Source organism: Alexandromys fortis, unplaced genomic scaffold, assembly GCF_014885135.2.
Source record: "Alexandromys fortis isolate MF-2015 unplaced genomic scaffold, M_Fortis_MF-2015_v1.1 scaffold_264, whole genome shotgun sequence".
Classification (NCBI taxonomy): domain Eukaryota; kingdom Metazoa; phylum Chordata; class Mammalia; order Rodentia; family Cricetidae; genus Alexandromys; species Alexandromys fortis.
Window position 1 is genome coordinate 625432 of NW_026068140.1, and position 24716 is coordinate 650147.

Here is a 24716-nt window from a genome sequence, read left to right on the forward strand (position 1 = left end):
GGAGCAGCACTGGCTCCGATAAATAACCCGCACAGTGCCTTTTCAGAGGAATGGGAGGTGCGGGAAGGGAGTAGGGGCTGGAGGAGAGCCCCCACGCAGGTGCACGTCTCCGGGTTACTAATGGCTGAAGCGGGAGCAGGCAGCTGGCTTTGGGGGTGTGTGGGGAAGAACTCGGTTCCCCAAGTCTCCCACTGAGAAATTACCATCCCCACCCCACCCCTGGCGCCAATTTCCAGGCGAGGGGACCGAGAGATGCCAAGGAGGCAAACAGCCCCGTAAATTAGGGGCGGGAGTGCTGGGGAGTCTCTGAGGTAGGAAGAAATATTATAAGGAGAGGTGGAGGGGGGTTGGAGGAACAGGAATAGCTGCCAAAAAAACGGAGGAACAGAACCATCACACAAAGGCAGTTTGGAAGAGATTCGCTTTATTCCTCTGACGCATAGCAACGTACTGTACTTCGCCTGACTCCATTTCTTGCAGAGGCCACCTCCAATCTGCCCACTTCAGCCAAAGCAGGGGAACGTTTTTCTAAGACATTTTCACGGAGATGTGGGGTCAAGGGGCAACATTTCAACCAAGAACGGGAATCCAAGCCTTAGAAGAAAGGCAGGCACCAGCCCCTCGGCTGAGGGGAAGGCTGGGGCAGAGAGAGAGAGCTGAAGAGCAGACTGCAGAACCACGGCAGAGGAGTAGGAACGCGAGAGCAGAGAAGGAAGACGGCAAGACCAAGTCATGAAGGACCCTTTCTTCCAGGTTCTGTGTACAAACTTCTGGCAGCCACCTCTGTTTTAGTTCCAAGGTCTGGCTTTGCTCCAGGCTACCAGAGGCCACACCAGGCAAAGACCTGGGAGAGGTGTGGTACAGACCTAGAGTAGGCACAGCAGCCTTGAGGCTGAAGGGCAGATTATAGCAGAGACTGCACTGCCTGCACACTCACGGACAGCAGTTAAATCACTGTCCCTTTGCAGCTCTGTTCCCAATCTCTTCAAGGCAGAGGACAGGGCAGCAGGAAGGAGAGAAGCTGTGCAGCCCCTGCCACGCCAGACCCACTTGGACTGAAGGAAGGAGTCCTCCCTTTGCTGGACATAAGGGATGGTGGGATGAGGGCCCTTGGGGCACAGGGAGGGAAACACGCAGCACATTCTTTCTCCTGCTTTGATCTGAAGTACAGCCATAGAAAAGGGCCAGGAGAGAATGTGGGGGTGGGAGAACCAGTGTAGTAGGAAGAGGGTGTTTCCCCTGCCTCATTCAAATCTGCCCTTGAGTGGGAAGGAAGTGGGGGACAAAGGACCCTAGAAAGGACAGAGATGCAAGGGTCCATTGTGATTCTCCAACATGACCCTAAGAGCATCTGTTGGGGGCCTGGATAAGAAGTCATAGCAGATGTGGGGTTTTGAGGCGCAAGGAACTGGGCATGAAACATCTTCATCGAAGGAGGGACCACTTGATCTGTTCTTTTGCTGACTGTAGCACCTGCAGAGACAAAGGCAGCACTGAGGAGGGCTTGCAAGCCCCCGGGTGTGAGCAGGCTGAGGCTCTCCTTCCCCACACTTGCCTTCCCTCTCCTTAGAAGAACTGGGGATAGAAAATCCCAAGGGTGGAAGGATAGGAGGAAGCTCTCTAAGGCCCTAGAGGATTGTCAGTTTGGGAAAGTCCCCCCGAATTCAAATCCACTGGGGGGATGAAGAGAGAAGAGGTATACCTGGGAGGAAAGAAGAAAAGCTGGGGGTTATTGGACACAGTTATAAAAAGGAGATTACACAGCCAGATGATGAGGATCCCTACTGGGCAGACTCAGAACTCTCCCTTGCAGCCCCAGGTCAGTAGACAGTCATCTGCAGTCAAGGCAGAAGGACAGATCTGCAGTCTGCACAGTTCAGAATATGCATTTCCAGCTCAGCCCTCATTTGAATAATAAGAGAAAGAGGAGTGTGTGCTCATAGGCACACAGACCATCTGCTTAAGGCAAGTCTCTGCCGGGGAATAAATCACCGCCTGAGGTATCTGGCAGGGAAGGTTTGAAGGGTACAGAGAGCAAGGCTGACAGTCACGGTCACAGTGAGAGAAGAGGGCATGGCTGAGGCAGCCAGGCCACCTCACTGATGTGAGGTCTCAATTCAGACTTGGCTGTTAGGCTCTGTAATAACATGTGGAAAGGAGGGAGGAAGAGTCATACCTGAGACACGGTCTGCTCTGTAAGGGGGACGTCCTCACCCTGTATGGAGATAAGTGTTTAGACTGGAGTCTGAAGCAAAAGCAAATACCCTAAACTTCTCAGCCCCTTCTTCCAAAGACCAAGCCACACTTTTACTGGCCAGAGGGACTGTCAACACAAAGGGTCATTTTATCCACCCTCCACTGAGAGGCAGGGAACTTCTTAAAAGGGTTAGTTCATTCCAAGTAATCAGCGGGATATCTGATCCTTACCTCCCTCAACTCTGGGATGAGGACCTGATTCCCTAGTCAGAGAAGACCTTCCATGAATATCAATATCAAGGGGGGAATAAAGGGAGCCAGGGGTAGTTTAATGGATACCGCAAGGCCTCATGGGTAACGACGGCATGTTAATTTGAAGAAATAAACTGCTGCAACAGCAGCCTGAGAAGGGGAAGGGGGAGCCAGTGGGTGGGACCCCCTCTCTTGCCACATAGAGACATATGTTAGAGGAGAAGATTAAACTATGCAAATGGAGCCCACGGCAGTTAAGGGAGAAGCCTTCCCATTACCCAGCACTGGCAACTTTCACTCTGGCGGTCAGGGCCGGGACACTGGGAACTGGCAGTGCTGCTCTGATCTGACATCACTGAACCAGTTCCCAGGTGGACTCTGCACGCGCTGTCGTCTCCCAGGTGGACTCTGCACGCACTACCGTCTCCCAGGTGGACTCTGTGCACGCACTGTCGTCTCCCAGGTGGACTCTGCACGCACTACCGTCTCCCAGGTGGACTCTGCACGCACTGTCGTCTCCCAGGTGGACTCTGTGCATGCACTATCGTCTCCCAGGTGGACTCTGCACGCACTGTCGTCTCCCAGGTGGACTCTGTGCATGCACTATCGTCTCCCAGGTGGACTCTGCACGCACTATCGTCTCCCAGGTGGACTCTGTGCACGCACTATCGTCTCCCAGGTGGACTCTGTGCATGCACTATTGTCTCCTAGGTGGACTCTGTGCATGCACTATTGTCTCCTAGGTGGACTCTGCACGCACTACCGTCTCCCAGGTGGACTCTGCACGCACTATTGTCTCCCAGGTGGACTCTGTGCACGCACTATTGTCTCCCAGGTGGACTCTGTGCACACACTATCATCTCCCAGGTGGACTCTGTGCACACACTATCATCTCCCTGAGCAGATACGAAGCTTCCTGCCAGTACCCCAGATTCCTTTCTGCCATCACGAGCGCCAAGGAGGGCTGAGGTGCTGGCAAATAAGAACTTCCTGGGGGTTCCATCAGACTAAGACAGGAAAGACACTCCAACGCCTTTGATGACTGGATCCATTCTCAAAGCCAACCTCATGCTCCTTTATAGTTTCAGAAACATGAATTTTTTGTTTGTTTGTTTGTTTTGTTTTTGTTTTTGTTGTTCGAGACAGGGTTTCTCTGTGGCTTTGGAGCCTGTCCCGGAACTAGCTCTTGTAGACCAGGCTGGCCTCGAACTCACATAGATCCGCCTGCCTCTGCCTCCCAAGTGCTGGGATTAAAGGCGTGCGCCACCACCACCCGGCTCAGAACCATGAATTTTAATGCTTCTTTTACTTTGTTCATGTTCATTGATATGTTTACATTAAAGTGGCCATTTTGTGCAAGACCATATAAAATGCTAGGTTCCATGTTAGAAAAACAAACAAGTTCCTTTGCTACTGGTGCACTGGGGTGGAAAGGCAGGAGAAGGATCCACACAAGTTTAAGGATAGGAAAAGATAGGATATGTTTCGGAGCTGCACTCTCAGCTACACTCAGTAAGCTTAGCTTGAGAGAACCTGTGGAGAGAAGGGGTTGCACATTCCTGCTTACCCGCAAAGCCACGCGGTGCACCACTTGCTGGGGGTCGCTCTCTAGGATCACCCTACAAACACAGAGAAGATCACTGCTTGCTTGTCCAGTCCCAAAGGCAGGGATCACTGGCTGGCCATCCCACGTGACTTGGAACAGGGGCAGCCACTTCCCTTTCCCACTCCAAATCCAGGCAGGGCAGAGAACTCACCCTCCGTCTACAATTTCATCCACAGCCAAGAAGAGCCCCTCCATGTTCTCCAGCAGAGCTCTCTTTTCTACATTCTTCCTAAATCCCCAAAAGAGAAAAATCAGACTGTGTGTGAAAGGGATCCTGGGCCACTGTCTGAATATCAAGAAAGGGATTCCAAACAGCCAACTTCTGGCTCCTGGGCTGACTACCCAGAATGCTGCTGGTGGTGAGTACAGCTTAGTCTGGAGTGGGTGCTGAAGGTGGGAGGGGTAGGATGCAAATCCTGTCTGCACTCAAGTGCTGACAAACTTGTGAAGTCTCTCTGCCTTCCCCCTCCCCCCAGGTCTGTTCAAGCCCTAAAACAAAGGCCAAAGAGGGGTGAGGAACAGCCAGGGGCTGCATCCACCAGCCACAGATCCGGTGGTTTGTGCATGTGGCCTGTCACATCCGTCAGTGCGACTCTTTTCTCTAGATTACCCGAAATTAAGTCTATTCATCCACCTGGCTGGGAAATAAATCATCCCCCTTCCTGAGGAAACCTGAGCCTTTGGCCTGCTGGTTTGTGGGCTGAGAGCGCCTGCTGTTCCCCTCCGGATGGATCTCTAAAATGCCTTCACTTAGGAGCTGCTGTGGATGAGGTTCAGCACCTTGAATGTTTTCAGAGAAAGTATCTTACATTTTTTCTTGCTGTGTGCATGGGGAGGTAAGTAGGGCCAAGAGAACAGTGGGGCCATTCTATGGTCACGGAGACTATAAAGGCGGTACTAATGGAGACGGGCAATTTTTCACCTGGGACACCTTCCTTGTCCTTCCCCGCCAGCAATTGCAGAGGACAAAGCCTAGGAAAACACCTAGGGGCTCAGAACACTGTCAGAATCACTGGTCATGTCAAGCGTAGACAAGGACACAATGGTGCATGCAAGTACTCTCAACTACTCTGGAGACTGAAGCAGGCAATTACATGTTCAAGAGCTGCCTGGGGTACAGTGTTCTAAGACAACTTAGTAAAATCTTGTCTTAAATTAAAAGAAAACACAATAAAAGGTTTGGGTGAGTAGCTCAGTGTAGAACCATTGCCTACCAAGTTCAATCATCAGTGAAGCCAAAGGAGAGACAGAGACTCCTCTCATTCCATAGGAGAATCGTGCTCACAAAGAACCAATTCCCCAGTGTGGCTCTCATTTCCCACAAATTCCAGGCCCTGAGGGAGAGGTACTTTCTCTTCCCAGTGTAAACTGAGAACCACTGCTCACCTCAGCATCTGGCTCAAGGAGTCAAACAGGCAATTCAGAACAGCCATAAGCATCAACTGTTGAGAAAGGAGACAGAAGGTTCAAGGCCCTAAAACTGCTACCCCAAAGCAAACCCCTCCACTTGCTTCCTTAGCAACACACACAGGTTTTCACAATGACCAGAGACATAATGTGAGTTGCAAACACAACAGAATTAGCCTCTGGTTTCTCAGAGAAGTTAATTCTGCTAAACAATTCCACAAGTGGAGGCTTCCTTCCTGCCTGCCTGCCTGCCTTCCTTCCTTCCTTCCTTCCTTCCTTCCTTCCTTCCTTCCTTCCTTCCTTCCCTCCCTCCCTCCCTTTCTTTGAGACAGGGTTTCTTTGTAAAGCCTCGGCTGTCCTTGAACTAGCTCTGTAGACCAGGCCAGCCTCAAACTCACAGAGATCTGCCTGCCTGCTGGGTTTAAAGATATGCACCAACTGTGTTAAGTGAAGGTTTCTTTAAGACAGAAATTCAAACAGAACTTTGCTGACATAGCCCTCATGTATCTTAGTTCTCTGTGTATTTGCTTTTTATTAATTAAAGTGGGTTTTTTTTTGTGTGTGTGTTTGTTTTATGAGACACGGTTTCTCTGTAGCTTTGGAGCCTGTCTAGGAACTAGCTCTTGTAGACCAGGCTGGCCTCGAACTCACAGAGATCCGCCTGCCTCTGCCTGGGATTAAAGGCGTGCCCAGCAAGATTTATTTTTATTTGTGTGTATGTGCCACAAATATACAGGTGCCCACAAAGACCAGAAGAGGGCACTGTACTCCACTTGAGCAGGAGTTACAGATGGTTGTGAGCTGCCCAACAGAGAAACCAAATTCAGTTCTCTGAAAGAACAGCAAGCAATCTAACAGTAAGCAATATCTCCAGCTGTGTTTTCTTTTTGTGTAGTAGTGTCTCACATTGCTTAAGCTGGTCTTTAACTAGCTATATAACTGAGACGACCCTGAATACCTGACTATACTTCCCAAGTGTGTGCACTGTCATGCCTCTCTGCCTCTATGTCTCTGTTAGTTGAAAGCATGGATGCTCATGTTTGTCTGCATCTGTATCTGTGTATCACACAGGTGCAGGGCCCAAAGAGGCTAGAAGAAGGCACTGGATCCCCTGGTATTGGAGTCATAAGCAGTGGTGAGTCACCATGTGGATGCTGGGAATCAAACCCAAGACCTCTGGAAGAACAGCCAGTGCTCTTAACAATTGAGCCATCTCCTGCCCCTACCTCTATGTCTTTACTAAGCTACCCGATGGGTCAGTAAGGAGAGAAATCATAAATCCAGCAAAAGCTGAAGCCAGAGGAAGGTGGTAGAACGTCCTTTTAAAAAACTTATTTATTTATTAATATTTTATGTATGAGTGCCTTGCACATACACCTGCAGGCCAGAAGAGGGCACCAGACCTCATTACAGATGGTTGTAAGCCACTATGTGGTTGCTGGGAATTGAACTCAGGATCTCTGGAAGAGCAGCCATAAGTACTGAGCCATCTCTCCAGCCTCCCACCTCAGCCCAAGGTCCTTTTTAAAAATGATACTAGGGGTCAAATTCAGGATTTCAAATTTGCTAAGCACATATTTCACTGCTAAGCTGCGTCTCCAGCCTCAGCTTGGGCTCTTGAGTCAGAACTAGGTTTGAATCTCAGCTGATTCTACATTTGTTACCCAACAGAGTTTAAGCTCATAAAACAGCTACTTCTGTAGTTTGACAAATGCCAAATACAAGAAATTTTATGATTCTTTGTGATTTGCTTTTCTCATTGGTAAAACAAAAATAGTAATGCCTCCAACCCCCAGAATGCTGCCAAGCTAAAACAATACACTTCCCAGAGTCTGTGCATAGCCCAGAGAGCTCAGCAGGACCTGGTTTCCCAAAGTCTTTAACTATGATGGAAAATTACCTAGTGACTTACTTACCTGCCTACTCTCCCACCTGAAATAAACAGATTTCCTGCACACAGGAAGGTCAGGACTGCACTCACGGTCCCTCTTACAGTGTGAGACTTCATCCAACACGGCTTCACCCATCTAGAGTACACACCCTTGACCACACCTTAAACAACACTGTGGGAACTTGACATTACTGGCTCACGCCTGTATCTCAGCATTGGAGCTGAGACGGGAGAACTGCTGAGAGTCTGAAGTCAGTCTGAACTACAATGTGTGTCTCAAAACCAAACAAACAAAATCTAAAACAGTCACTGTGTAGGGAAGGATACTAAAAACATTCTAATTGGACATGGTGACTCATACCTATAATTCCAACACCTGGAAACAGACTTGAAAATAGCCTGTGTTATACAGTAAGATTCTGCTCCTTAAAAAAAAAAAAAAAAAAAAAAAAAAAAAAAAAAAAAAAAAAAAAAAAAAAAAACTGGGAAAACTTCCTTTCTAACTCTTTGACTGGGTCACTTTGTATGCTGACAGGGACCTCTAAAAGACTTAAGTCTTTTAAAAGGTCTAAAAGACCTTGCCAGACATCGGAGGAATGTGGCTCTACAAAGTCCAAAACTAATGGCTGTGTCCCATTAGTTTTCTATGGTTTCAGAAGCAACATCAGAGGTAGCAAATGGGCAGGGATTCTCACCTCATTTTCATAGGAGCTGCCAATCACATAGAAATAGAGATCGATGCTACTTTTATAGACCACTGTCAGCCCTTCCAACAGAGCAATTTCACCTTGGGAAGAAAGCAGAAACTGAATGGTGGGAGGAGACAAAATAGGAGTTCCCATGAATCCCTGGGGACAGCTGTGTGGGCCAAGGAAAGGTCAACTGTAATGACCTCCAGGCACTGAAGCTATCTATTGTTTATGGGGTTGGCAGAAGGGACACAGAAACTCAGGGGAGTCTAAATACATGTTCTCTAACTCTCCCTCCCCCACTGCACCTACTTTCCTCCCTGTGTATGAGGCAGGATACCAGCGATCCTTCGGAGGTGAAAATGCAGAGCGGTCACCTTTACAGGCTTCCATTTCCCTGCCCTAATGGATGCGGTACAATAAGCAGAGCTGCAGTTAAATTTGTCAGGTGAGGCTCATAAATCCAGGGACTAGACAGGTAGCTAACAGCCAAGCTTCTAGCACGGTATTCCCGCATGAGGTACACTCACCTCCCCATTACATTTCTGAAGAGTTTATTATATGAGGGGAAGAAGAGAAAAGAAAGAGGAGAGGAGGCCGCATCATTTTATCTTTTTCTACAGTCTTGCTGACACCCCTTTCCCATGGTTTCCCCCCAACACAGAGAATAGTGAAGGACCTACTATCTGTCCGATGGGTCTTGTTGAAAATGTTCTTCTCAAAGGCCTTTTGCTCCTTGACACTGGGATAGGTGTCGTCATAGTACTAGTGGGAGGAAAGGAGACAGGGCTGGGTCATCATAGCTGCGAGCCCAGATGATTAGTGATTGTTCTACTCGGGGTGGGAAAGGAATACTAAGAAATGTCTGCAGAGGCAGGGAATGGGAGTGGTGATGGAAGAAAAAGAGGGAGAGATGGAGGGAATGAGGGAGGAGGGAAAGAGAAGGGAGAGAGGGGGAAATGAAGAAAGGAAGGGAGAGAAAAGAAAAATGCTTGCTGCCAAGCTCCAACCTGAGTCTGATGTCCAGAGCCCACAGGTAGAGGAAGAGAACCAACTCCTGAAAGCCCTTCTCTGACTTTCTCTAGTAACCACACACACCCACAAAAGAAACATGTGTGGGGGACTGTCCTGTAATCGGTCCCACTGTCCTAATGCCATCTCTAAGACCGAGGGCAAAGACCTAGCAGCTCTCCTAAGGACACGCCCACTACATACTTCCCAGGGGCTACCCTGGTCAGGGCAGTGCTAGGAATAAGCACACTAGATACAGGAGTACATCCTCAGACTCCCAGTCACTGCAGCAAGACCAGTCCTTTCTTTTGGGGGTGAATAAGGGGGAGATGGTTTTGTTTTTCCAGACAGAGTAGAAACTCTGGCTGTCCTGAAACTAGCTTTGTATACCAGGCTGGGTTTGAACTCAAAGATCTACCTGACTCTGTTTCCTGAGTACCCAAGTGCTAAGATTAAAGGTGTGTGCCACCACCACCTGTCTGGAGAAACCACTGTTTTACTGAGTAGTGGAGAAAGGCCATACAAATCTCTTCCACAGCAAGGCAAATCCATGCACTGTTCTCCTGCACATCTTGGCTGTTTCTGCCAGCTCAGAGAAGGGGGCAGTTAAGCACTTCACACAGCCCACTCCCAAGCACTCCTAGCAAGGGGCTGGAGATGCAGGCTGCTAAATCGCCTGCTCTTTCGGGGCTAATCCATCGCAGTCAGCTGAAGACTATGACAGGTCTGGCATTTAGTAACTGGATAACTGTTTCCAAAGGTGTCCTGCACAGTTACATCCAATTACAGGGAGGAACAGCTGGTGAATTCTAACTAATCTCCACCTGCTGATTGATTTATGCTCTGCTCGCCCAGAGTTAATACACCAGGGACAGAAGGTATTTCTACAGGAGGGGGAAAATGAAGGAGAGGGGTGTCCTTTCTCCTCTCAATCCATCCAAAGTTAGCAACGCCTCACAGGGGCATGCAGTGTGGTGAGGACACCACAAACCTAGGGCTACAAGTCAGAAACTGGAAGACTCCCGGGAAAAAGTCAGGTTGCAAGACAAAGTAAGAGAGACAGGGACAGTCGGGACATAGACAGACAGCTTCTAACATTGAGGAAACTGTTGTGTTTTAGAAACTAAGGTACCAAGTTCTTCCTGCTCTGATGAGGATGACAGAGGAAGGTCAAGGTCTGAGCACAGCTGGAAGAAAGCACTCCAAGGGACAGAAAATTGTCAACTTGGATTTATCTGGAGTGGTCAAGGTAAGACAGAAGAATTTTCAAAATCATGATACTCTTGAAAGGAAATCTCACCTTAGCAAAGAGTCGATCTCCATCATTGTCCAGAATCAGGACGGCCTTGACAGTGTACAGGGAGGGCTCCTGAGGAAATATGAGCACAGCTTCAGTTTTGAGGGCTCCACTACTACTAGCAAGCCTAATAGCTTCCTTCCCTGGTCCCACTGGGGTCTATGCCCCCTACGGCCCCCGAGGATAACCAAGTGGAGGTAGACAACTGAACTGAGGAAGGTGTCAATAGGAGGCTCCAAAGCAGACTCACAGACAGCTCAGACTTGCAAGCTCTCATCAAGAAAGATTACGCTGTTATTTCCAGGTCCTAAGGCCAAGTCACTTTCCAAATAACCCTCCTCCTTGCCTCCTGGGCACAGGTGGGCATGGAATGTGACCACGATAATGAATGAGCACTGCTCATCCGAAAGAAGGTTGTGTACTTAGTCACTGCAGTCTCAAAGCAAGCCAAACACAGCAGAGAAAAGCATTTTGTACACACATGTGAATGCGTGCACACACATACACACACCAGGTCTCCAAGACAGACACCATCCAAAAAGTCACGTATGTAACCTTTCCTCTGCTATGTATGAACCATTATCACTTAATCTGTTAGGATAATAAAATCAACCTGAATCTTAAGTGTGGTAAACAGAAAAATATTTCACAAGTCCAGGGTCCAGGAGGTAGCTAACAGGAGGGGAGTTTTCTCTCACTACCGAGAATAGAACTAAGGGCTTAGCGGTGTGGCTCAGCGCTACAGAGAATGTTTAGTATGCAGGGACACCTGGGTTTAATCCCCAGCCACTCCCCTCCAAAAATCAGCTGACACTGGCTCCGGCAGACACCCCAGCCGCAGCTGTGCCAACACTTCACACCTCTCTCAGCTGCAAACATGAAAGTCTGGTGCTCTCTCCTCTGTCCTCATAACTTGCAGAATGAAAGAGTAAGAGGAACTAGCACTGTGTACAGAAGGCCTCTGTCACTCACATTATTTGACAATCTCACCAATAAATACTACTTTCTGCTACTTCTTGTGCCAAGGCAAGACTGTCTGCTTTGCTTTCCTGGTCATCTAGACACGAGGCAGAAGAAGTACTCAGACACAGCAGCCCTGCAGAGATAAAGTGAGGCTCTGGAGGGGTGGGGCGCCACAGAGAGAGGCAACCTTAGCTTTAAGAGAATGGGAAGTAACCAGGCTTTTCTAACTTTTATTTATTATTATTATTATTGATAGGGTCTCTCAATGTATAGCCCAGGCTGCCCTCGAGTCCACAAGATCCATCCGCCTCTGCCTCCTAAGTGCCATCACTTATTATTTTATATGTATGTTTGTGCACTATCTATATGGCTGGTGACCTTGGAGGACAGAACAGGCCCTAAAATTGGGATTACAGGTGCCATGTGGGTGCTAGGAGTTGAACCCTGGTCCTCTAGAAAGGAAGTTAATGCCTTTTTAAAATTAATTAATTAGTTAATTAATTTGTTTTTTGGAGACAGTGCCTCACTATGTAGCTCTCGCTGTCCTAGAACTCACTCTGCAGACCAGGCAGCTCTTGAACTCACAGAGACCCGCCTGCCTCTGCTCTGGAGTGCTGGGATTGAAGATGTGTGCTACCACTGCCCAGCAGAAGCCAGTGCCTCTTAACTGCTGTCCTCTCTCCAGCTCACTGACCTTATCTTTTGAAAATGGGGTAAGAGGGCTGGAGAGATGGCTCAGTGGTTAGGAGCTCTAACCATTCTTCTAGAGGATCAGGGTTCAACTTCTGGCAACCACAGGGAAGTTCACAACTGTTTGTAACTCCAAGAGCCAACACCCTCACACAGACCTACACGCAGGCAAAACACTAATGCAAAATAAACTTATAAAGAAAAAGAAAATGAGATAAGAACTGGGCAGTGGTGACACACACCTTTAGTCCAAGAACTCAGAAGAAACCCTATCTCAAAAATCAAAAGAAAGAAAATGACCTAAGAAATGAAATCTTTGTTTTCCTAACTTTTTTTTTTTTTTTTTTTTTTTTTTTTTTTTTTTTTTTTTTTTTTTTTTTTTTTTTTTTTTTTTTTTTTGAGACAGGGTTTCTCTGTGTTAACAGTCCTGGCTGAGCTGTCCTGGAACTCACTCCTAGACCAGGCTGGCCTTGAACTCGAGATTTGCCTGCCTCTGCCTCTGGCCTGGATTAAAGGTGTGGGCCACCACTGCCTGGCCTGATTTAAACTCTTAAGGAGGCTAATTTTTATGAGGCCCTGTCTCAAAAAGCAAAAAGAAACAAAGCAAAGCATTCATTGATTCTTGTGTTGTTCCTCTCAAGTATCCAGAGCAATATCTGGCATAGTCCTCAAAATTTGTTCAAAACTGAGAATAAAGTTTAAAAAGAAATCTCTTGGTGTGATGATGTACTAGAACCAGATTTTACATCTAAGTGGATTTTGTAGTGAGACCATTTGGGGTGCCATCACCAACTCATCCCCTCTGGCACACTTAAAACTGCTCACCCCAGACATACTGCCCTCTGGAGTAATGGACAGGACACCTCCTCTGAGCTGGGGAGTTGTGCTGCCTGGCAGAGGGGAAGTCTTCTGAGTCTAGTCTGAGACATCACAAACAGAAGTTGCTCTTCTAACTCCTAGTTCTACACAGAAAAAGCACCACACAGGGCAGGCTCTGTGCTATAGTAACTTAGCAGCTCAAGCACCAAAATTGAGCCCTCAATGGGGGTGAGTTTCCTAAGGACAAAAGTCCCAATAAAAGGAAATGGCTATGCCCCTCCATCCACACTCACGGCAACCACAGAAAGCTAGCTGCCCACAAGTTGAAACTGGACCTTAATCTGGCATTGGTGACTGTTCTTGCAGCCAGAGTTTGGCATTTCAGGAAGAAATGGGAGCATACACCCCCCACCCCAGCGCACGCCAAAATCCCTAATGGCCACCTGCCAAGTGGGAGAGCCAACGTTCTTGTGGCCAACACTGTCTAAGCACCTAAACAGCCGTGCTGACAACTGAGAAACAGCCCAGGGTTCTGCTCCCGGCTCTTGTCACTGGCTTCCTAGAAGATGTGATCAAAGAAACCTCAAAGCAGAAACCCAGAGTCTTCTTGGGCACAATAAAAGACAGGGTAAGGAGAAAGGAGAGACCAGCTTTCAGGCACCAACATTCTGGGAAGGGAGGGAAGGCAGGACAAAGGTCTGACCATTGCAGATTTGCAAAAGAAAAGTCACAAGGAAAGTTGAGGGCTTAGGCAGGAGGAATGCACAGGAGGAATGCCAGCTCTCCTAACTTCTCCTGCCACCTCCTAACTCTAGCTGGGCCCTCTTCACCCTATGGCCTTTATCTACAAGTGGGAAGCCTGACAGTTCTCTTCATGTCATAAAGTCAGCCAGTTCAAAGGTGCCAGAAGCCATTGCTGATAATGTAATTTCACTCTAAGTTTTGCAAAGGGCACATTTATAAATAACTCCCAGATACTAAAAATGAGCTTCATTGGGCTGGAGAGATGGTTTATAGGTTAAGAGCACTGACTGCTCTCCAGAGGTCCTGAGTTCAACTCCCAGCAACTGCGTGTTGGATCACAACTATCTGCAATGAGATCTGGTGCCCTCTTCTGGCCTGTGGGCATACATGTAGGCAGAACACTATATACATAATAAATAAATAAATAAAATCTTAAAAAAAAAAAAAAGAAGAAAGAAGAAATGAGCTTACTCATGGACTGGGCTTTGACCTTGTAATACATTAAAAAAGGCTGACTCCTGGAAAAGACCCTACAATTTTAGGACCATATTCAAAGGGCTGAAAAGATCTATTCTTCCCTCTCACTTCCCAAATGGGCAGCTGCTAGAAAGCTTTCGAGACAAAGTTCTGTGATGCACTGACTTTCAGAGCCACAGCCTGAGTGTATAACAGAACTTCACCTCAAATGCTAATTGTGCCTGCAAATGATGGCTGGGCAGACTGACTTACTGGAGGAGTACCAAGGATAGATTTTCATATCCGCTTTTATTATCAAGAAAACTCCAAATAAATACATAAATACATAAATAAATAAATGGGAAGAGTGGGTCAAGACGATGTTTGGACCTTGCTTCCCAGACTGACTGCTATGGAAGAAAAAAAAAAAAAAAAAAGGAAAACTCCCAGGACAGCTGAAATGCCAACCAACAAGCAACGAGGCTGCTGCAAACAGCTCCCTGGTCTCGATCAGGGGCTCCAGAAACCTGATGGAAAATGACGTCTGCGAGCCCCACAGCCACACAGGGAAGGCTAGGGCGAGAGGAGCCTTCCCAGTGCTGCCCTCTGGGGGCCTTCTCGCTGACTCGCAGCTTCCTCGGGATTATAGCCCGAGCAAACAGTGCTAGAAAGGCAGCAGTTTGCCTAAGGTGTGAGACCTTGTGTTTAGCCACACACAAATCAAGAGATCTTGTGTTTAATTCACACACAAATCAAAACAAAGCAAAAACGTGGGGGGGGGGGAACAAAACAAAAAATCATCACCAAACTCTATTTGTGTGTATTTTGTATTTTAAATAAAATTAATAGAAATAGGTTCAGAAAAGAAGACATGGGAAGCTGACTAACAGTAGTGGCTCATTCCTGCAGCCCTAGAACGCAGGTGCTAGGGACAGGAGGGGCAAAAGCTTAAGGTCATCCACGGTTACTTAGCAAATTCTAGGACAGGCTGGGATAAATGACCTTGTCTCAAAACAAGTACAAAAACAACGAACTATGGAATTAAGTCTATTGAAAATATATACAGTAATAGTAAGGGAATACTTGAATAAGATCATTGTATTAACACCAGAAAATCTTGGAGGGACAATATGTTCGGCAGAGAAACAGAATGTTTTAGAATTATGACTATTTGATGAATCAGAAGGAATGGCTCGGAGTTTACGAGCATTTGCTGCTCCTGCAAGAGGGCTCAGATTCAGGTCTCAGCTCCCAGTTCCAGGGGTTTCTGACACCCTCTTCTGGCCTCTGAAGGTTACTGCATGCACATGGTGTCCATATATGCATGAAGACAAAACATTTACACGTGTAAAATAAAACTTAGAACAAAATCTAGCTGCGATTCCCGGAAAATTCTATGTTCCCTATTTAACCAAGATATTCTTGGGGCCATGGTAAAAGGGGGGAGTGCCTTGGCTTAGTAATGGATCTGACCAGCTGAAAACTAACCAAGCTGGACCATGGTGGAGCATACTTTCAGTCTCAGCACTCAAAAGGCAGAGGCAGGCCAATCTCTGTGAGTTCAAGACCAGTCTGGTCTACTGAGTTAGATCCAGGACAGAGAAACCCTGTCTCTACAAAGCAAGTTCTAGGGCAGCCAGAAATGTTATACAGAGAAATCCTGTCTCAAAAAACAACAACAAAAACAAAACCAAACAAACAGACAGAAGAAGAATCTTTTTAGGAACTGAGACTATAGCTTAGTGTAGTGCTTGCCTAGCACACATGAAGCCCTGGTTCACTCCCCAGTATGACATAAAACAAGACAGGGCACCGCATCTGTAATCCTAGTGCTGCTCAAGAGGTAGGAAGATCACAAGTTCAAGATTATCAGCTATAACAAAGTCACACGCCTCTAAGAAAACACTAAAATAAAAACAAAATATGCGGCCTGGGGTGATAGCTCAGTTGGTGAAAATACTTGTCATGCAAGCATGGGGACACAAGGTCCCCAGGACCCCAGGAGTCGTATAAAAAAACCCAAGCACAGGGCTGGCAAAGATGAGAGGATCCCCTGTTCACTAGCAAGCCAGCCTAGCCAAACCAAAAAGGTTAGCAACAACAATAACAACCAGGTAGACAGCTGCTGAGGAATGGCCTCCTATCTGTGTGCGTGCTCTCCCCCTCAGCCCAAGCACATACAGACAGGAAGCACTGGCATGAGACAAAACTTCTGTGAAGAAGAGGAGCCGAAGTCTGAACTCTGAGTGAGAGTAACTGAGTTTCTCCCTCCCTTCCTCAAAAGACTCAACTTCCTCAAAGAAGTGAAAGGCTGGGCCTAGATCAGCTAAAGTTAATGCCTTTTTTCCATTAATTACACAGACCCTTGTGATAAGCTGATAAAATCTATGGACCTTGTTCCCACTGTAAAAACATGCCACACAGTTTATGATTTCAAGAAGTTCATAGACTAGGTTTAGAACGAAATGGTTTTTTTCCTCTGAAGACAAGATTATGTGAAGAGTCTAGTTTGGTGGCATACATCTTCAGTCCCAATATTCAGGTGGAAGAGGCAGGCTGATCTCTGCAAGTTTGAAGACAGCGTGGTCTACACAGTGACCAGCCATAGCTACATAGCCAAAAAAGAAAGAAAAAAGACTGTGAAAAGGAAAAATTGAGAAAATGAGTGATTTCCCTTCAGCCAGTTAACAACTTCAATAAAAATACGGGGGCCTTTCTAAGTTAATAGACCAAGGATCTCATTCAGCCTGCAGGGGATAAGTAAGGACCAGCACTATATAGCTTCAATAGCCGGCTTCGGTGTCCACATTGGGCAAGTTAATCAAGCCTCAAGCTCTTTGGGAATGCAGGGTACCAGGCCTTTGCTTTGCTTTTCTAAAAGACTGATTTATTTGACATGTCTGAGCAACCAGCATTGTTAGAGAAGGCTATGATCTACTGTCAGTGCTGGGAATCACACAGGTTCTCTATAAAAGCAACCATGCTCTTAAGTGCTAAGCCATCTCTCTGAACTCCAGATATCATCTGAATGCTCGAAACAGCTGCAAAACTTCCTCCACAGGAGTCACAGTTCCTAACTCTTCACCATTACCAAAGCAAGAGTCACAAAAATGAGGTAGTCCTGCTGAACAGAGCAACAGGCCTGAGGGCTACATCAGAACATCCTCCCACCCGAATTGGGCAATTCAGAAGCCCACACTTACATATTATTCAGCAAAAGAAAAATAATCAAATGGGGCATGAGACATCTTTTGTTTTCTTTCCAGTGTTAGGGATAGATGGAACCCAAGGCTGAGTATATGTTAGGAAAGTATTACATCATTGTACTATAACCCTAGTATATGTTAGGAAAGTATTACATCATTGTACTATATCCCTAGGCCTTGAATATTTAGTTTGAGACAGGGTCTCAGTGAATAGCCCAATCTAGCCTGAATTTTGCAATCCTCCAGCTAAGCCTCCCAAGTAATAGAATAATGGGTATGTGTTCACGACTGGCTGGACATCTAAATTTAAGAGACTCTAAAGTCCTAAACTCTTTTTCTTTTCCTTCCTTCCTTTTTTGCTTGAGACAGGATTTCTCTGTATAACAATCCTGGCTGTCCTGAACTCTCTAGGTAGATCAGGCTATCCTCAAACTCTCAGAGATCCACCTGCCTCTGCTTTCTGAGTGCTGGGATTAAAGGAGTGCACCACCACCACCTGGCCAAGTCTTAACTTCTTAACGTGAATTTTTCTTGGTTTTCAAGGCAGGGCATTACTACAGCTTTCAGCCTGGCTGCAAACTCTTAGACCTGGGTCAGGAGTCCTTCTGTTTGGGCTTTGTGCCAGGAGTTACAAATCCATTTTTCATGCATCCTTGGTTTATATCATGGTTAATCCTGCTGCCCCCTTCCAACTGCTTCTGAGAAAAAGAGCTAAAGACTAGATGAGCAGCCTGAGTTCTTCAGTATAACACAACAGAAAGATGGAAGCCAAGTTTGGTTGCACATACCCGTAACTCCTGCACGCAGAAGCTCCTGCTCCCCCAGCGCCCCCACCATACACATAACACCAAGAGAGTGGAGGATAACTGGTTGACAGAACTTATTCAGACCAACTGGGTACAAATGGAATTATGTACACCGACTGTGAGGAAGAAGGGAAGGAAAAGCCACTAAGAGACAGACTTTCTTTTCTTTGGGGTGAGGGTGGGTCTCATGTATTCCAGACTGCCTTCAAGTTCCTATGTAGCTGAGAATGACCTTGACTTTCTCCCAATCTTCCTGTTCCTATCCACAGAGAATTAAGATTACAGGTGTGTACAGCCATCTATTTCAGGACACTAGGTGAACTCTGCCAACTGAACTACATCCCTAGCACCAAGATAAGCTTTGATCTGCAGCACATGAATTAAGTTCCACAAAAGGATTTCCTGAAGACACGACAGTGACAGAGGCCCATTTGGAGGCCCTCACAGTGCACATAGATCTGGCCTCCCAGAGCACGTTCATGAGCTGTACTCCCTCTGTTATTCTAACATAAGTGCTTGCACAAGCACCAATGATGCCTGTTCCATCCTTATTGTCCCCTCTTGCTCCTCCTTCCTCTAGTTTTTCTGACAATACCCTGCCAATATCAAGCCAAGTCATACCAACGGAATAAGAAACAGCAGGAAGAACCTAGACGAGAAGCCTAACCTGCCTTGAGGCTTCCTTACATAGATGGGCAGCTACACTCATAACCTGCCCCTCAGGCAGGACCTGACTTTCCAGGGTCTGCTTTTCTTCATGTAGAGGCCTCCTCCACCCCTTCTGACCACGTGATGGTTCCCCTAGACCTTTGATATAATTTATACCTTGCCGGGGACCAACTCTTTCCCACCACTGTGACAGAGAGGGAAAAAATATATATAAATAAATATGTCGGAAATCTATAACGAGGTCTTCTTGGAGGGAAGACCTGGGGAGAGTTAGAAGCAGCGTCAATTACTCTTTAGGGGTTTTAGTTCAAGCCAAGGTCTGCTTCTAGCAATCAACCATTAAAACAAGCCGGCCAGAGTAACAGCACAGTTTATTCTGATCATTTAATTTGAAGTGTCAATAAATTAAACTTCAATCAATTAAACTAGGTGTGCAATAACCCAGATGGACACCCTGACACCAGCATAATCACAATAAAAATGTTTATGGCTGCCAGGGACCTCACCGGGGGCAGTGCTGGCACTGCTCAAGCCCTGGCTGAGAAATATATCTCCACAGCACAGGAACAAGGAGATTGCTTCTCCTAACGAAATGGAGGGCCAAGCACCAGCAAGGACACAGCTGGGAGAGGGCACAGGGGACTGCCAGGAACCAGATGGGAGTGCTTTGGGGGCTTAATGGAATTGATACCTTTGCCCAAAGCAGGGGGAGGGGGCATTTAGGCCAAGTATCTCTGTTAGTGCCAAAAGAATTTAACAAAAGCCCCATTAAGATGATTCAGGAAGCAAGGGCCACGAGCCGGCATCAACCTGAGTTGATGTTCCCAGCCCCTCCTCCAGACACAGGCACATCCCAGTGCACTCTAGAGGGCCTGATACTTGAATGGGACGTGAAAATCAGAATTTTGTCAGTTTTAGGATAAAATATTAAGGAGAGACAATGGACAGAATTGAAGTCTAATCTGTAAAACACTGGGCTGAAATTAAAACCTGGAAATAGGAAGAAAAAAAAAATCAATGTACAAAGGTTTTAAGGATCTGAACTACTACAGTAATTCAGCTTTGAGGGTGAAAAAAAAGCAAAGGCCGAAGGAAAGCATAAGTTATTAACTTTAAGATTCCAAATTATAAATGGAGAATGGCAAGCACTGAGAAGAGAGGGCAGAGACAGCAGCAGAGGAGGCTGAGGCCAGGAGAGGCTGGGAGCTGAGAGACAAGGACTGAAGGAAGATTAGACAAACTCGATCATGAGCTAAGTCAGAAATGACTCTTAAAAGATCTATTTTATGTATATGGCTGGTTTTGCCTGCCGATATGTGTATAACCTGCATGCCTGAAGCCCAAAGACAGAAGGTGTGTATGTATGTATGGATGTATACACACACATACACAGGAGGTTTGGGGGTTATTGTTTGGTTAGTTTTTTAGACAAGATTTCTCTGTGTAGACCAGGATGGCCTCAAACTCACAGAGATCCACCTGCTTGCCTCCCAAATACTGGACCTAAAATAGGTACTCCCCAAGTACCAGTAGGTATTTTATCCTCAACAAAAACTGTATACAACTGATCACTGAAAGGAAATTCTGCACAATGAAGAAGTCTAAGAACCTACAGAAACATCAGAGAGAAACTTGGTGAGAAACTAGGAGATTACAAATCCAAGACCAGCTCTGGCTACATAATGAGAGTGTTTCAAAAAACAGAGATTTCGCCTTTAATCCCAGCACTCGGGAGGCAGAGGCAGGCGGATCTCTGTGAGTTCGAGACCAGCCTGGTCTACAGAGCTAGTTCCAGGACAGGCTCCAAAACCACAGAGAAACCCTGTCTCGAAAAAACAAAACAAAACAAAAAACCAGAGATTTGTTCTGGGAGAACAAAGAAGCCAAAGTAGAATGGAGCTTTTGTACCAGGCTGCACTGGAAAGTGCGCTAGTGGCAAAGACTCAGTATGGTTTTGTTTTTTTTTTTAAGTATTTTTTTAAAATATTTATTTATTATGTATACAATATTCTGTCTGTGTGTATGCCCGCAGGCCAGAAGAGGGCACCAGACCCAACTACAGATGGTTGTGAGCCACCACGTGGTTGCTGGGAACTGAACTCAGGACCTTTGGAAGAGGAGGCAATGATCTTAACCTCTGAGCCATCTCTCCAGCCCCTCAGTATGGTTTTCAAAGTAAAGGTAAGGACCAGGCGTGGCACACGCCTAGGCAGAGGCAGGCAGAGCTGTGCGTTCAAGGCCAGCCTGGTCTACTGAGCAAATTCCAGGACAGCCAAGGCTGTTACACAGAGAAACCCTGTCCCAGACAAAAAAAAAAAAAAAAAAAAAAAAAACAGAACAAAAAAGTAAAGGTAAGGGGCATCCAAGCAAGTTAGGCTCTGTTACTACATGTAGGGCTTAGTTCCGATGAAAGTGGACGGATGAGAAAGAAGCAAGCTGAGACCACACAGAATAAGAGGGGCAGAGAAGGAAGAGAAATGACAGAGATTATCTGAATAACTTAACTCTCCCAGTGCTGGGGCCAAATATAGGGCCTTTTAAAGCCAGCTAGATCGTGTGCTCTACCATTGCACTACACCAGCCCAACAGAACCAACGCGAGTATCACCTTCCTTGCTCTCTTTGCTTGTTCTTCTTTTTCAAGATAGGATTTTTCTGTGTTGACCGAGCTGACCTGGAATTCGCTATGTAGACCAGGCTGTCTCAAACTCTAAGATCCACCTGCCTCTGCCTCCTAAGTGCTGAGTTAAAGGTGTGTGCCATCACCGCCCAGCACCTTCTTTATTCTTTAAGCTAGTTCTACTAAATTAATTTTGGTGCTTGGTTTTTGTTTGTTTTTTGAAACAGGGTTTCTATGTGTAATAGTACTGGCTGCCCCAGAACTCACTCTGTAGACCAGGCTAACCGCAAGCTCACAGAGATCCTCCTGCTTCTACCTCCTGAATTAAAGGTGTGTGCCACCAATACCCGGCTAATTTTGGTTTGATAAGACAAGATCTTATTCTGTAGCCCAGGCTGGCCTCAAACTAGCAGCAATACAGCCTCAGCCTCCTGAGTGATGGGGTTATAGGTGTGATCTACACACCTGATTAAAAAGGTTAAAAACATCCAAAGAGACCAATTCCACAGACTTTATCCACATCTGTTATCAGATTTAAAAAATTCATTAATAGTCGGGCGGTGGTGGCACACGCCTTTAATCCCAGCACTCGGGAGGCAGAGGCACGCGGATCTCTGTAAATTCGAGACCAGCCTGGTCTACAAGAGCTAGTTCCAGGACAGGCTCCAAAACCACAGAGAAACCCTGTCTCGAAAAAGAAAAAAAAAAAAAATTCATTAACTGGGGCTGGAGAGATGGCTCAGCAGCTAAGAGTCCAAAGGTCCTGAGTTCAATTCCCGGCAACCACATGGTGGCTCACAACCATCTGTAATGAGGTCTGGTGCCCTCTTCTGGCCTGCAGGCATACACATAGAAAGAATATTGTATACATAATAAACAAATAAATATTTTAAAAAAATTCATTAACTGACTGGTATAGTAAGTACTTGAAGCTACTCAAGACAGTAAGCATTTTGCTTCGACTTGCCTAACTCACATAATGAGAGTAAATTTTCTTTGACATTTGAAAGAAGGGAAGTAAGAAAATACAGGCAGATGGGTCAGCGGTAAGTGCTCTGCCTTAGTTGTGTGGCAAAGGTGATCCCAGTATGGTCTATATGAAACCCTCACTCACGCTGGCACGGTGGGCACAACCTTTAATCCCAGTGCTTGGAAAGTAGAGGGGGTGAATCTCTGTGAGTTTGAGGCCAGTGAGGTCTACACAGTAAGTTCCAGAATAGCTGGGGTTCCAGGGAGGGAGAGAGAGAGAGTGAGAGAGAGACCCTGTCTCACACAAAATAAAACAAAATAAAATAAACACCAAATTTTTTTTCTTTTAAAAAAGAAAGAAGGTAAAACTTGTTTTGTTTTCTTTTACTGACAGGGTTTGACATGTATGCACACAAGGAATCTAAAGGAAAAGAGGAGCCAAGGAAGGCTCTATGGAAACAATCCTGGAATTCAACTCAATGAAAGAATCTGGAAGTTAAATTCTTACACTAACACACAGACACAGGCAGGCAGACTCAGGCATCTCCAAACTGCCCACCAGTGCACGTGAAAGAAATGCTGTCTGATCCTATTTTAAAGGGGTTGCGTTCTATTTGAACAAGCAGAAAGGAACAGACAAAGGAGCTAATGCATTCCTGGAGCCACCACAATTCTCATGTAACCAGAGGAAGGTACTACAGTTCCTAAAATCTAAAGGAGGGGGGAAAGGAGACAGAATAAGGAGTCAGAAAATATATTCCAAAATCAATACTAGCTCTAACAGGCATTCCAGAACTTGGATGCAGTGCTATATACTAAGGATTAACAAGAAGCAGAAAACATGAGGAAGATGACACGGAATTGTTAATTATCGTATACTGACCACCACCAGGAGTATCTGAGGCTAAGAAAACATCTCTATTCTCTTGTTGCAACTTGAGGGGAATATGATGGTTTAGGGAAATTCAAGTAGGTGTGATTCACAATGCTAACCATCTGGGAGAACATCCAGCACACTAAGAACTGTCCTTAGGACCCCGCCTGCTCTCCAACTTTGCACCGACTCTGCCCTCTTCCCGGCAAGGCTTCCTCCTCCGAACCGCAGCTCTAGGTCCCAAGTAGGCCACACTCGCATTCCTCGGGCCGCGGGAGCTTCGGCCCTCGAGGCCTGCCCGGAACTCCCCTCTCCCGGCCACAACTGCTAAACCCCGCCTCCCGGACCCTCTGGACAGCGCGGCGGCGCCACCGGCCCTCCAGCTCCTACCAAAATCAGTGCCTCCATCTTGACCGCAGCTGCTGCCGACGTGGAGGCGCACAAGCGACGTCGCCTCTGATTGGCTCTGAGACTCACGCGGCCGCCCCAGAAAAGCAGCATTGGGTGAGGATGAACCAGGCTTCGCTTCATGACCAGTCGGCGTAGTCGCTCGTGTCCCGGACACGAACTGTCCAGCCAGAAGGAGCGGGTGTCTGATTGTCACCTGGAGTAGTCAATGAAAGGCCAAAACCTCACCACAGGAGAGGCGGGAGCACTGGGGCGGCGTTGTTTCCATGGGGAACGGAGGAAGCGAGTGTTACTTTGCTATTGGTAGGAGGCGGCAACGTGATCCCGTCAGCCTCTCATCCGCACTCGCTGTAGGGGGCGCTATGGCTCTTTAGCCCTTAGCGTCGGCCTTGCTGAAGAGTCCTTCCCGCCCGAACCCGGATTCTTAGCGCCTCCTTTAGGTCCTGCGGGATATCCCTTGGGTCATCCCAACAACCTTCACCGCTGAGCAAAATCAGCTATAGCCAGCCATTAAACTCGACGAACCAAGATCTCCAGAATTATATCTGGATGTGCACCGTGTCACATGTACACATAACCAATAAATATTTTAATGTAATATATATGTGTGTTAATATATATATATATACATCTATATATTAATTTCTGGGGCTTGGAAAAATGGCTCAGTAGTTAAGAGCTTATACTCTTGTAGAAGATCTGAGTTTGTTTCCCAGCACCCAGGTCCCACTCAGTGCTCAGCTCCAGAGAATCTGCCGCCCACTTTCGGCCAGGAGGTGGAGGAGGGGATTGCACTTATATGTAAAATCCCAGCTACTCTTAATTTTTTTTCCAAATGAGAAATTAGGGAATTGGAGACCAATGAGAATGGAAAGAATAAGGGCCAAGGAGGAAAGAGATCTGAATGAAAACTTCTGAGAGGGTAAAGGAGAGGGGTTGTAGTTGGGCGTGGTGACACCACCTTTAATCCCAGGACTAGGGAGCCAGAGGCAGACAGATCTTTATGAGTTTGAAGATCTACATAAAGAGTTCCAGGCCAGACAGAACTACACAGTGAGATAGTGGTTAAGAACACTGACTGGTCTTCCAGAGGCCCTGGGTTCAGTTCTCAGGTGTATATGGATTTGCGTGCTCACTCAGAGAG

At 46.6% G+C, this 24716-nt stretch overlaps 1 protein-coding gene across 3 annotated transcripts; it reads right to left on the bottom strand.

Moving 5' to 3' along the window:
* Positions 1–407: 407 nt before the first annotated feature.
* Copz1 (COPI coat complex subunit zeta 1) lies at positions 408–23759 on the bottom strand. Of its 3 annotated transcripts, none has more exons than XM_050126705.1 (9): positions 23555–23730; positions 10353–10421; positions 8725–8806; positions 8048–8139; positions 5441–5496; positions 4206–4283; positions 4016–4067; positions 2177–2215; positions 408–1473 (listed from the first exon to the last, which is right to left on the bottom strand). In XM_050126705.1, exons 1-9 carry the CDS (start codon positions 23693–23695, stop codon positions 1426–1428), a joined length of 657 nt encoding a protein of 218 aa, XP_049982662.1. In that variant the 5' UTR covers positions 23696–23730; the 3' UTR covers positions 408–1425. The 3 variants fall into 3 exon arrangements, with proteins under 3 accessions (XP_049982662.1, XP_049982661.1, XP_049982663.1); XM_050126704.1 differs by lacking the exon at positions 408–1473 and adding an exon at positions 1483–1702 and having other exon boundaries at positions 23555–23759; XM_050126706.1 differs by lacking the exons at positions 408–1473; positions 23555–23730 and adding exons at positions 1485–1702; positions 23284–23499.
* Positions 23760–24716: the final 957 nt, after the last annotated feature.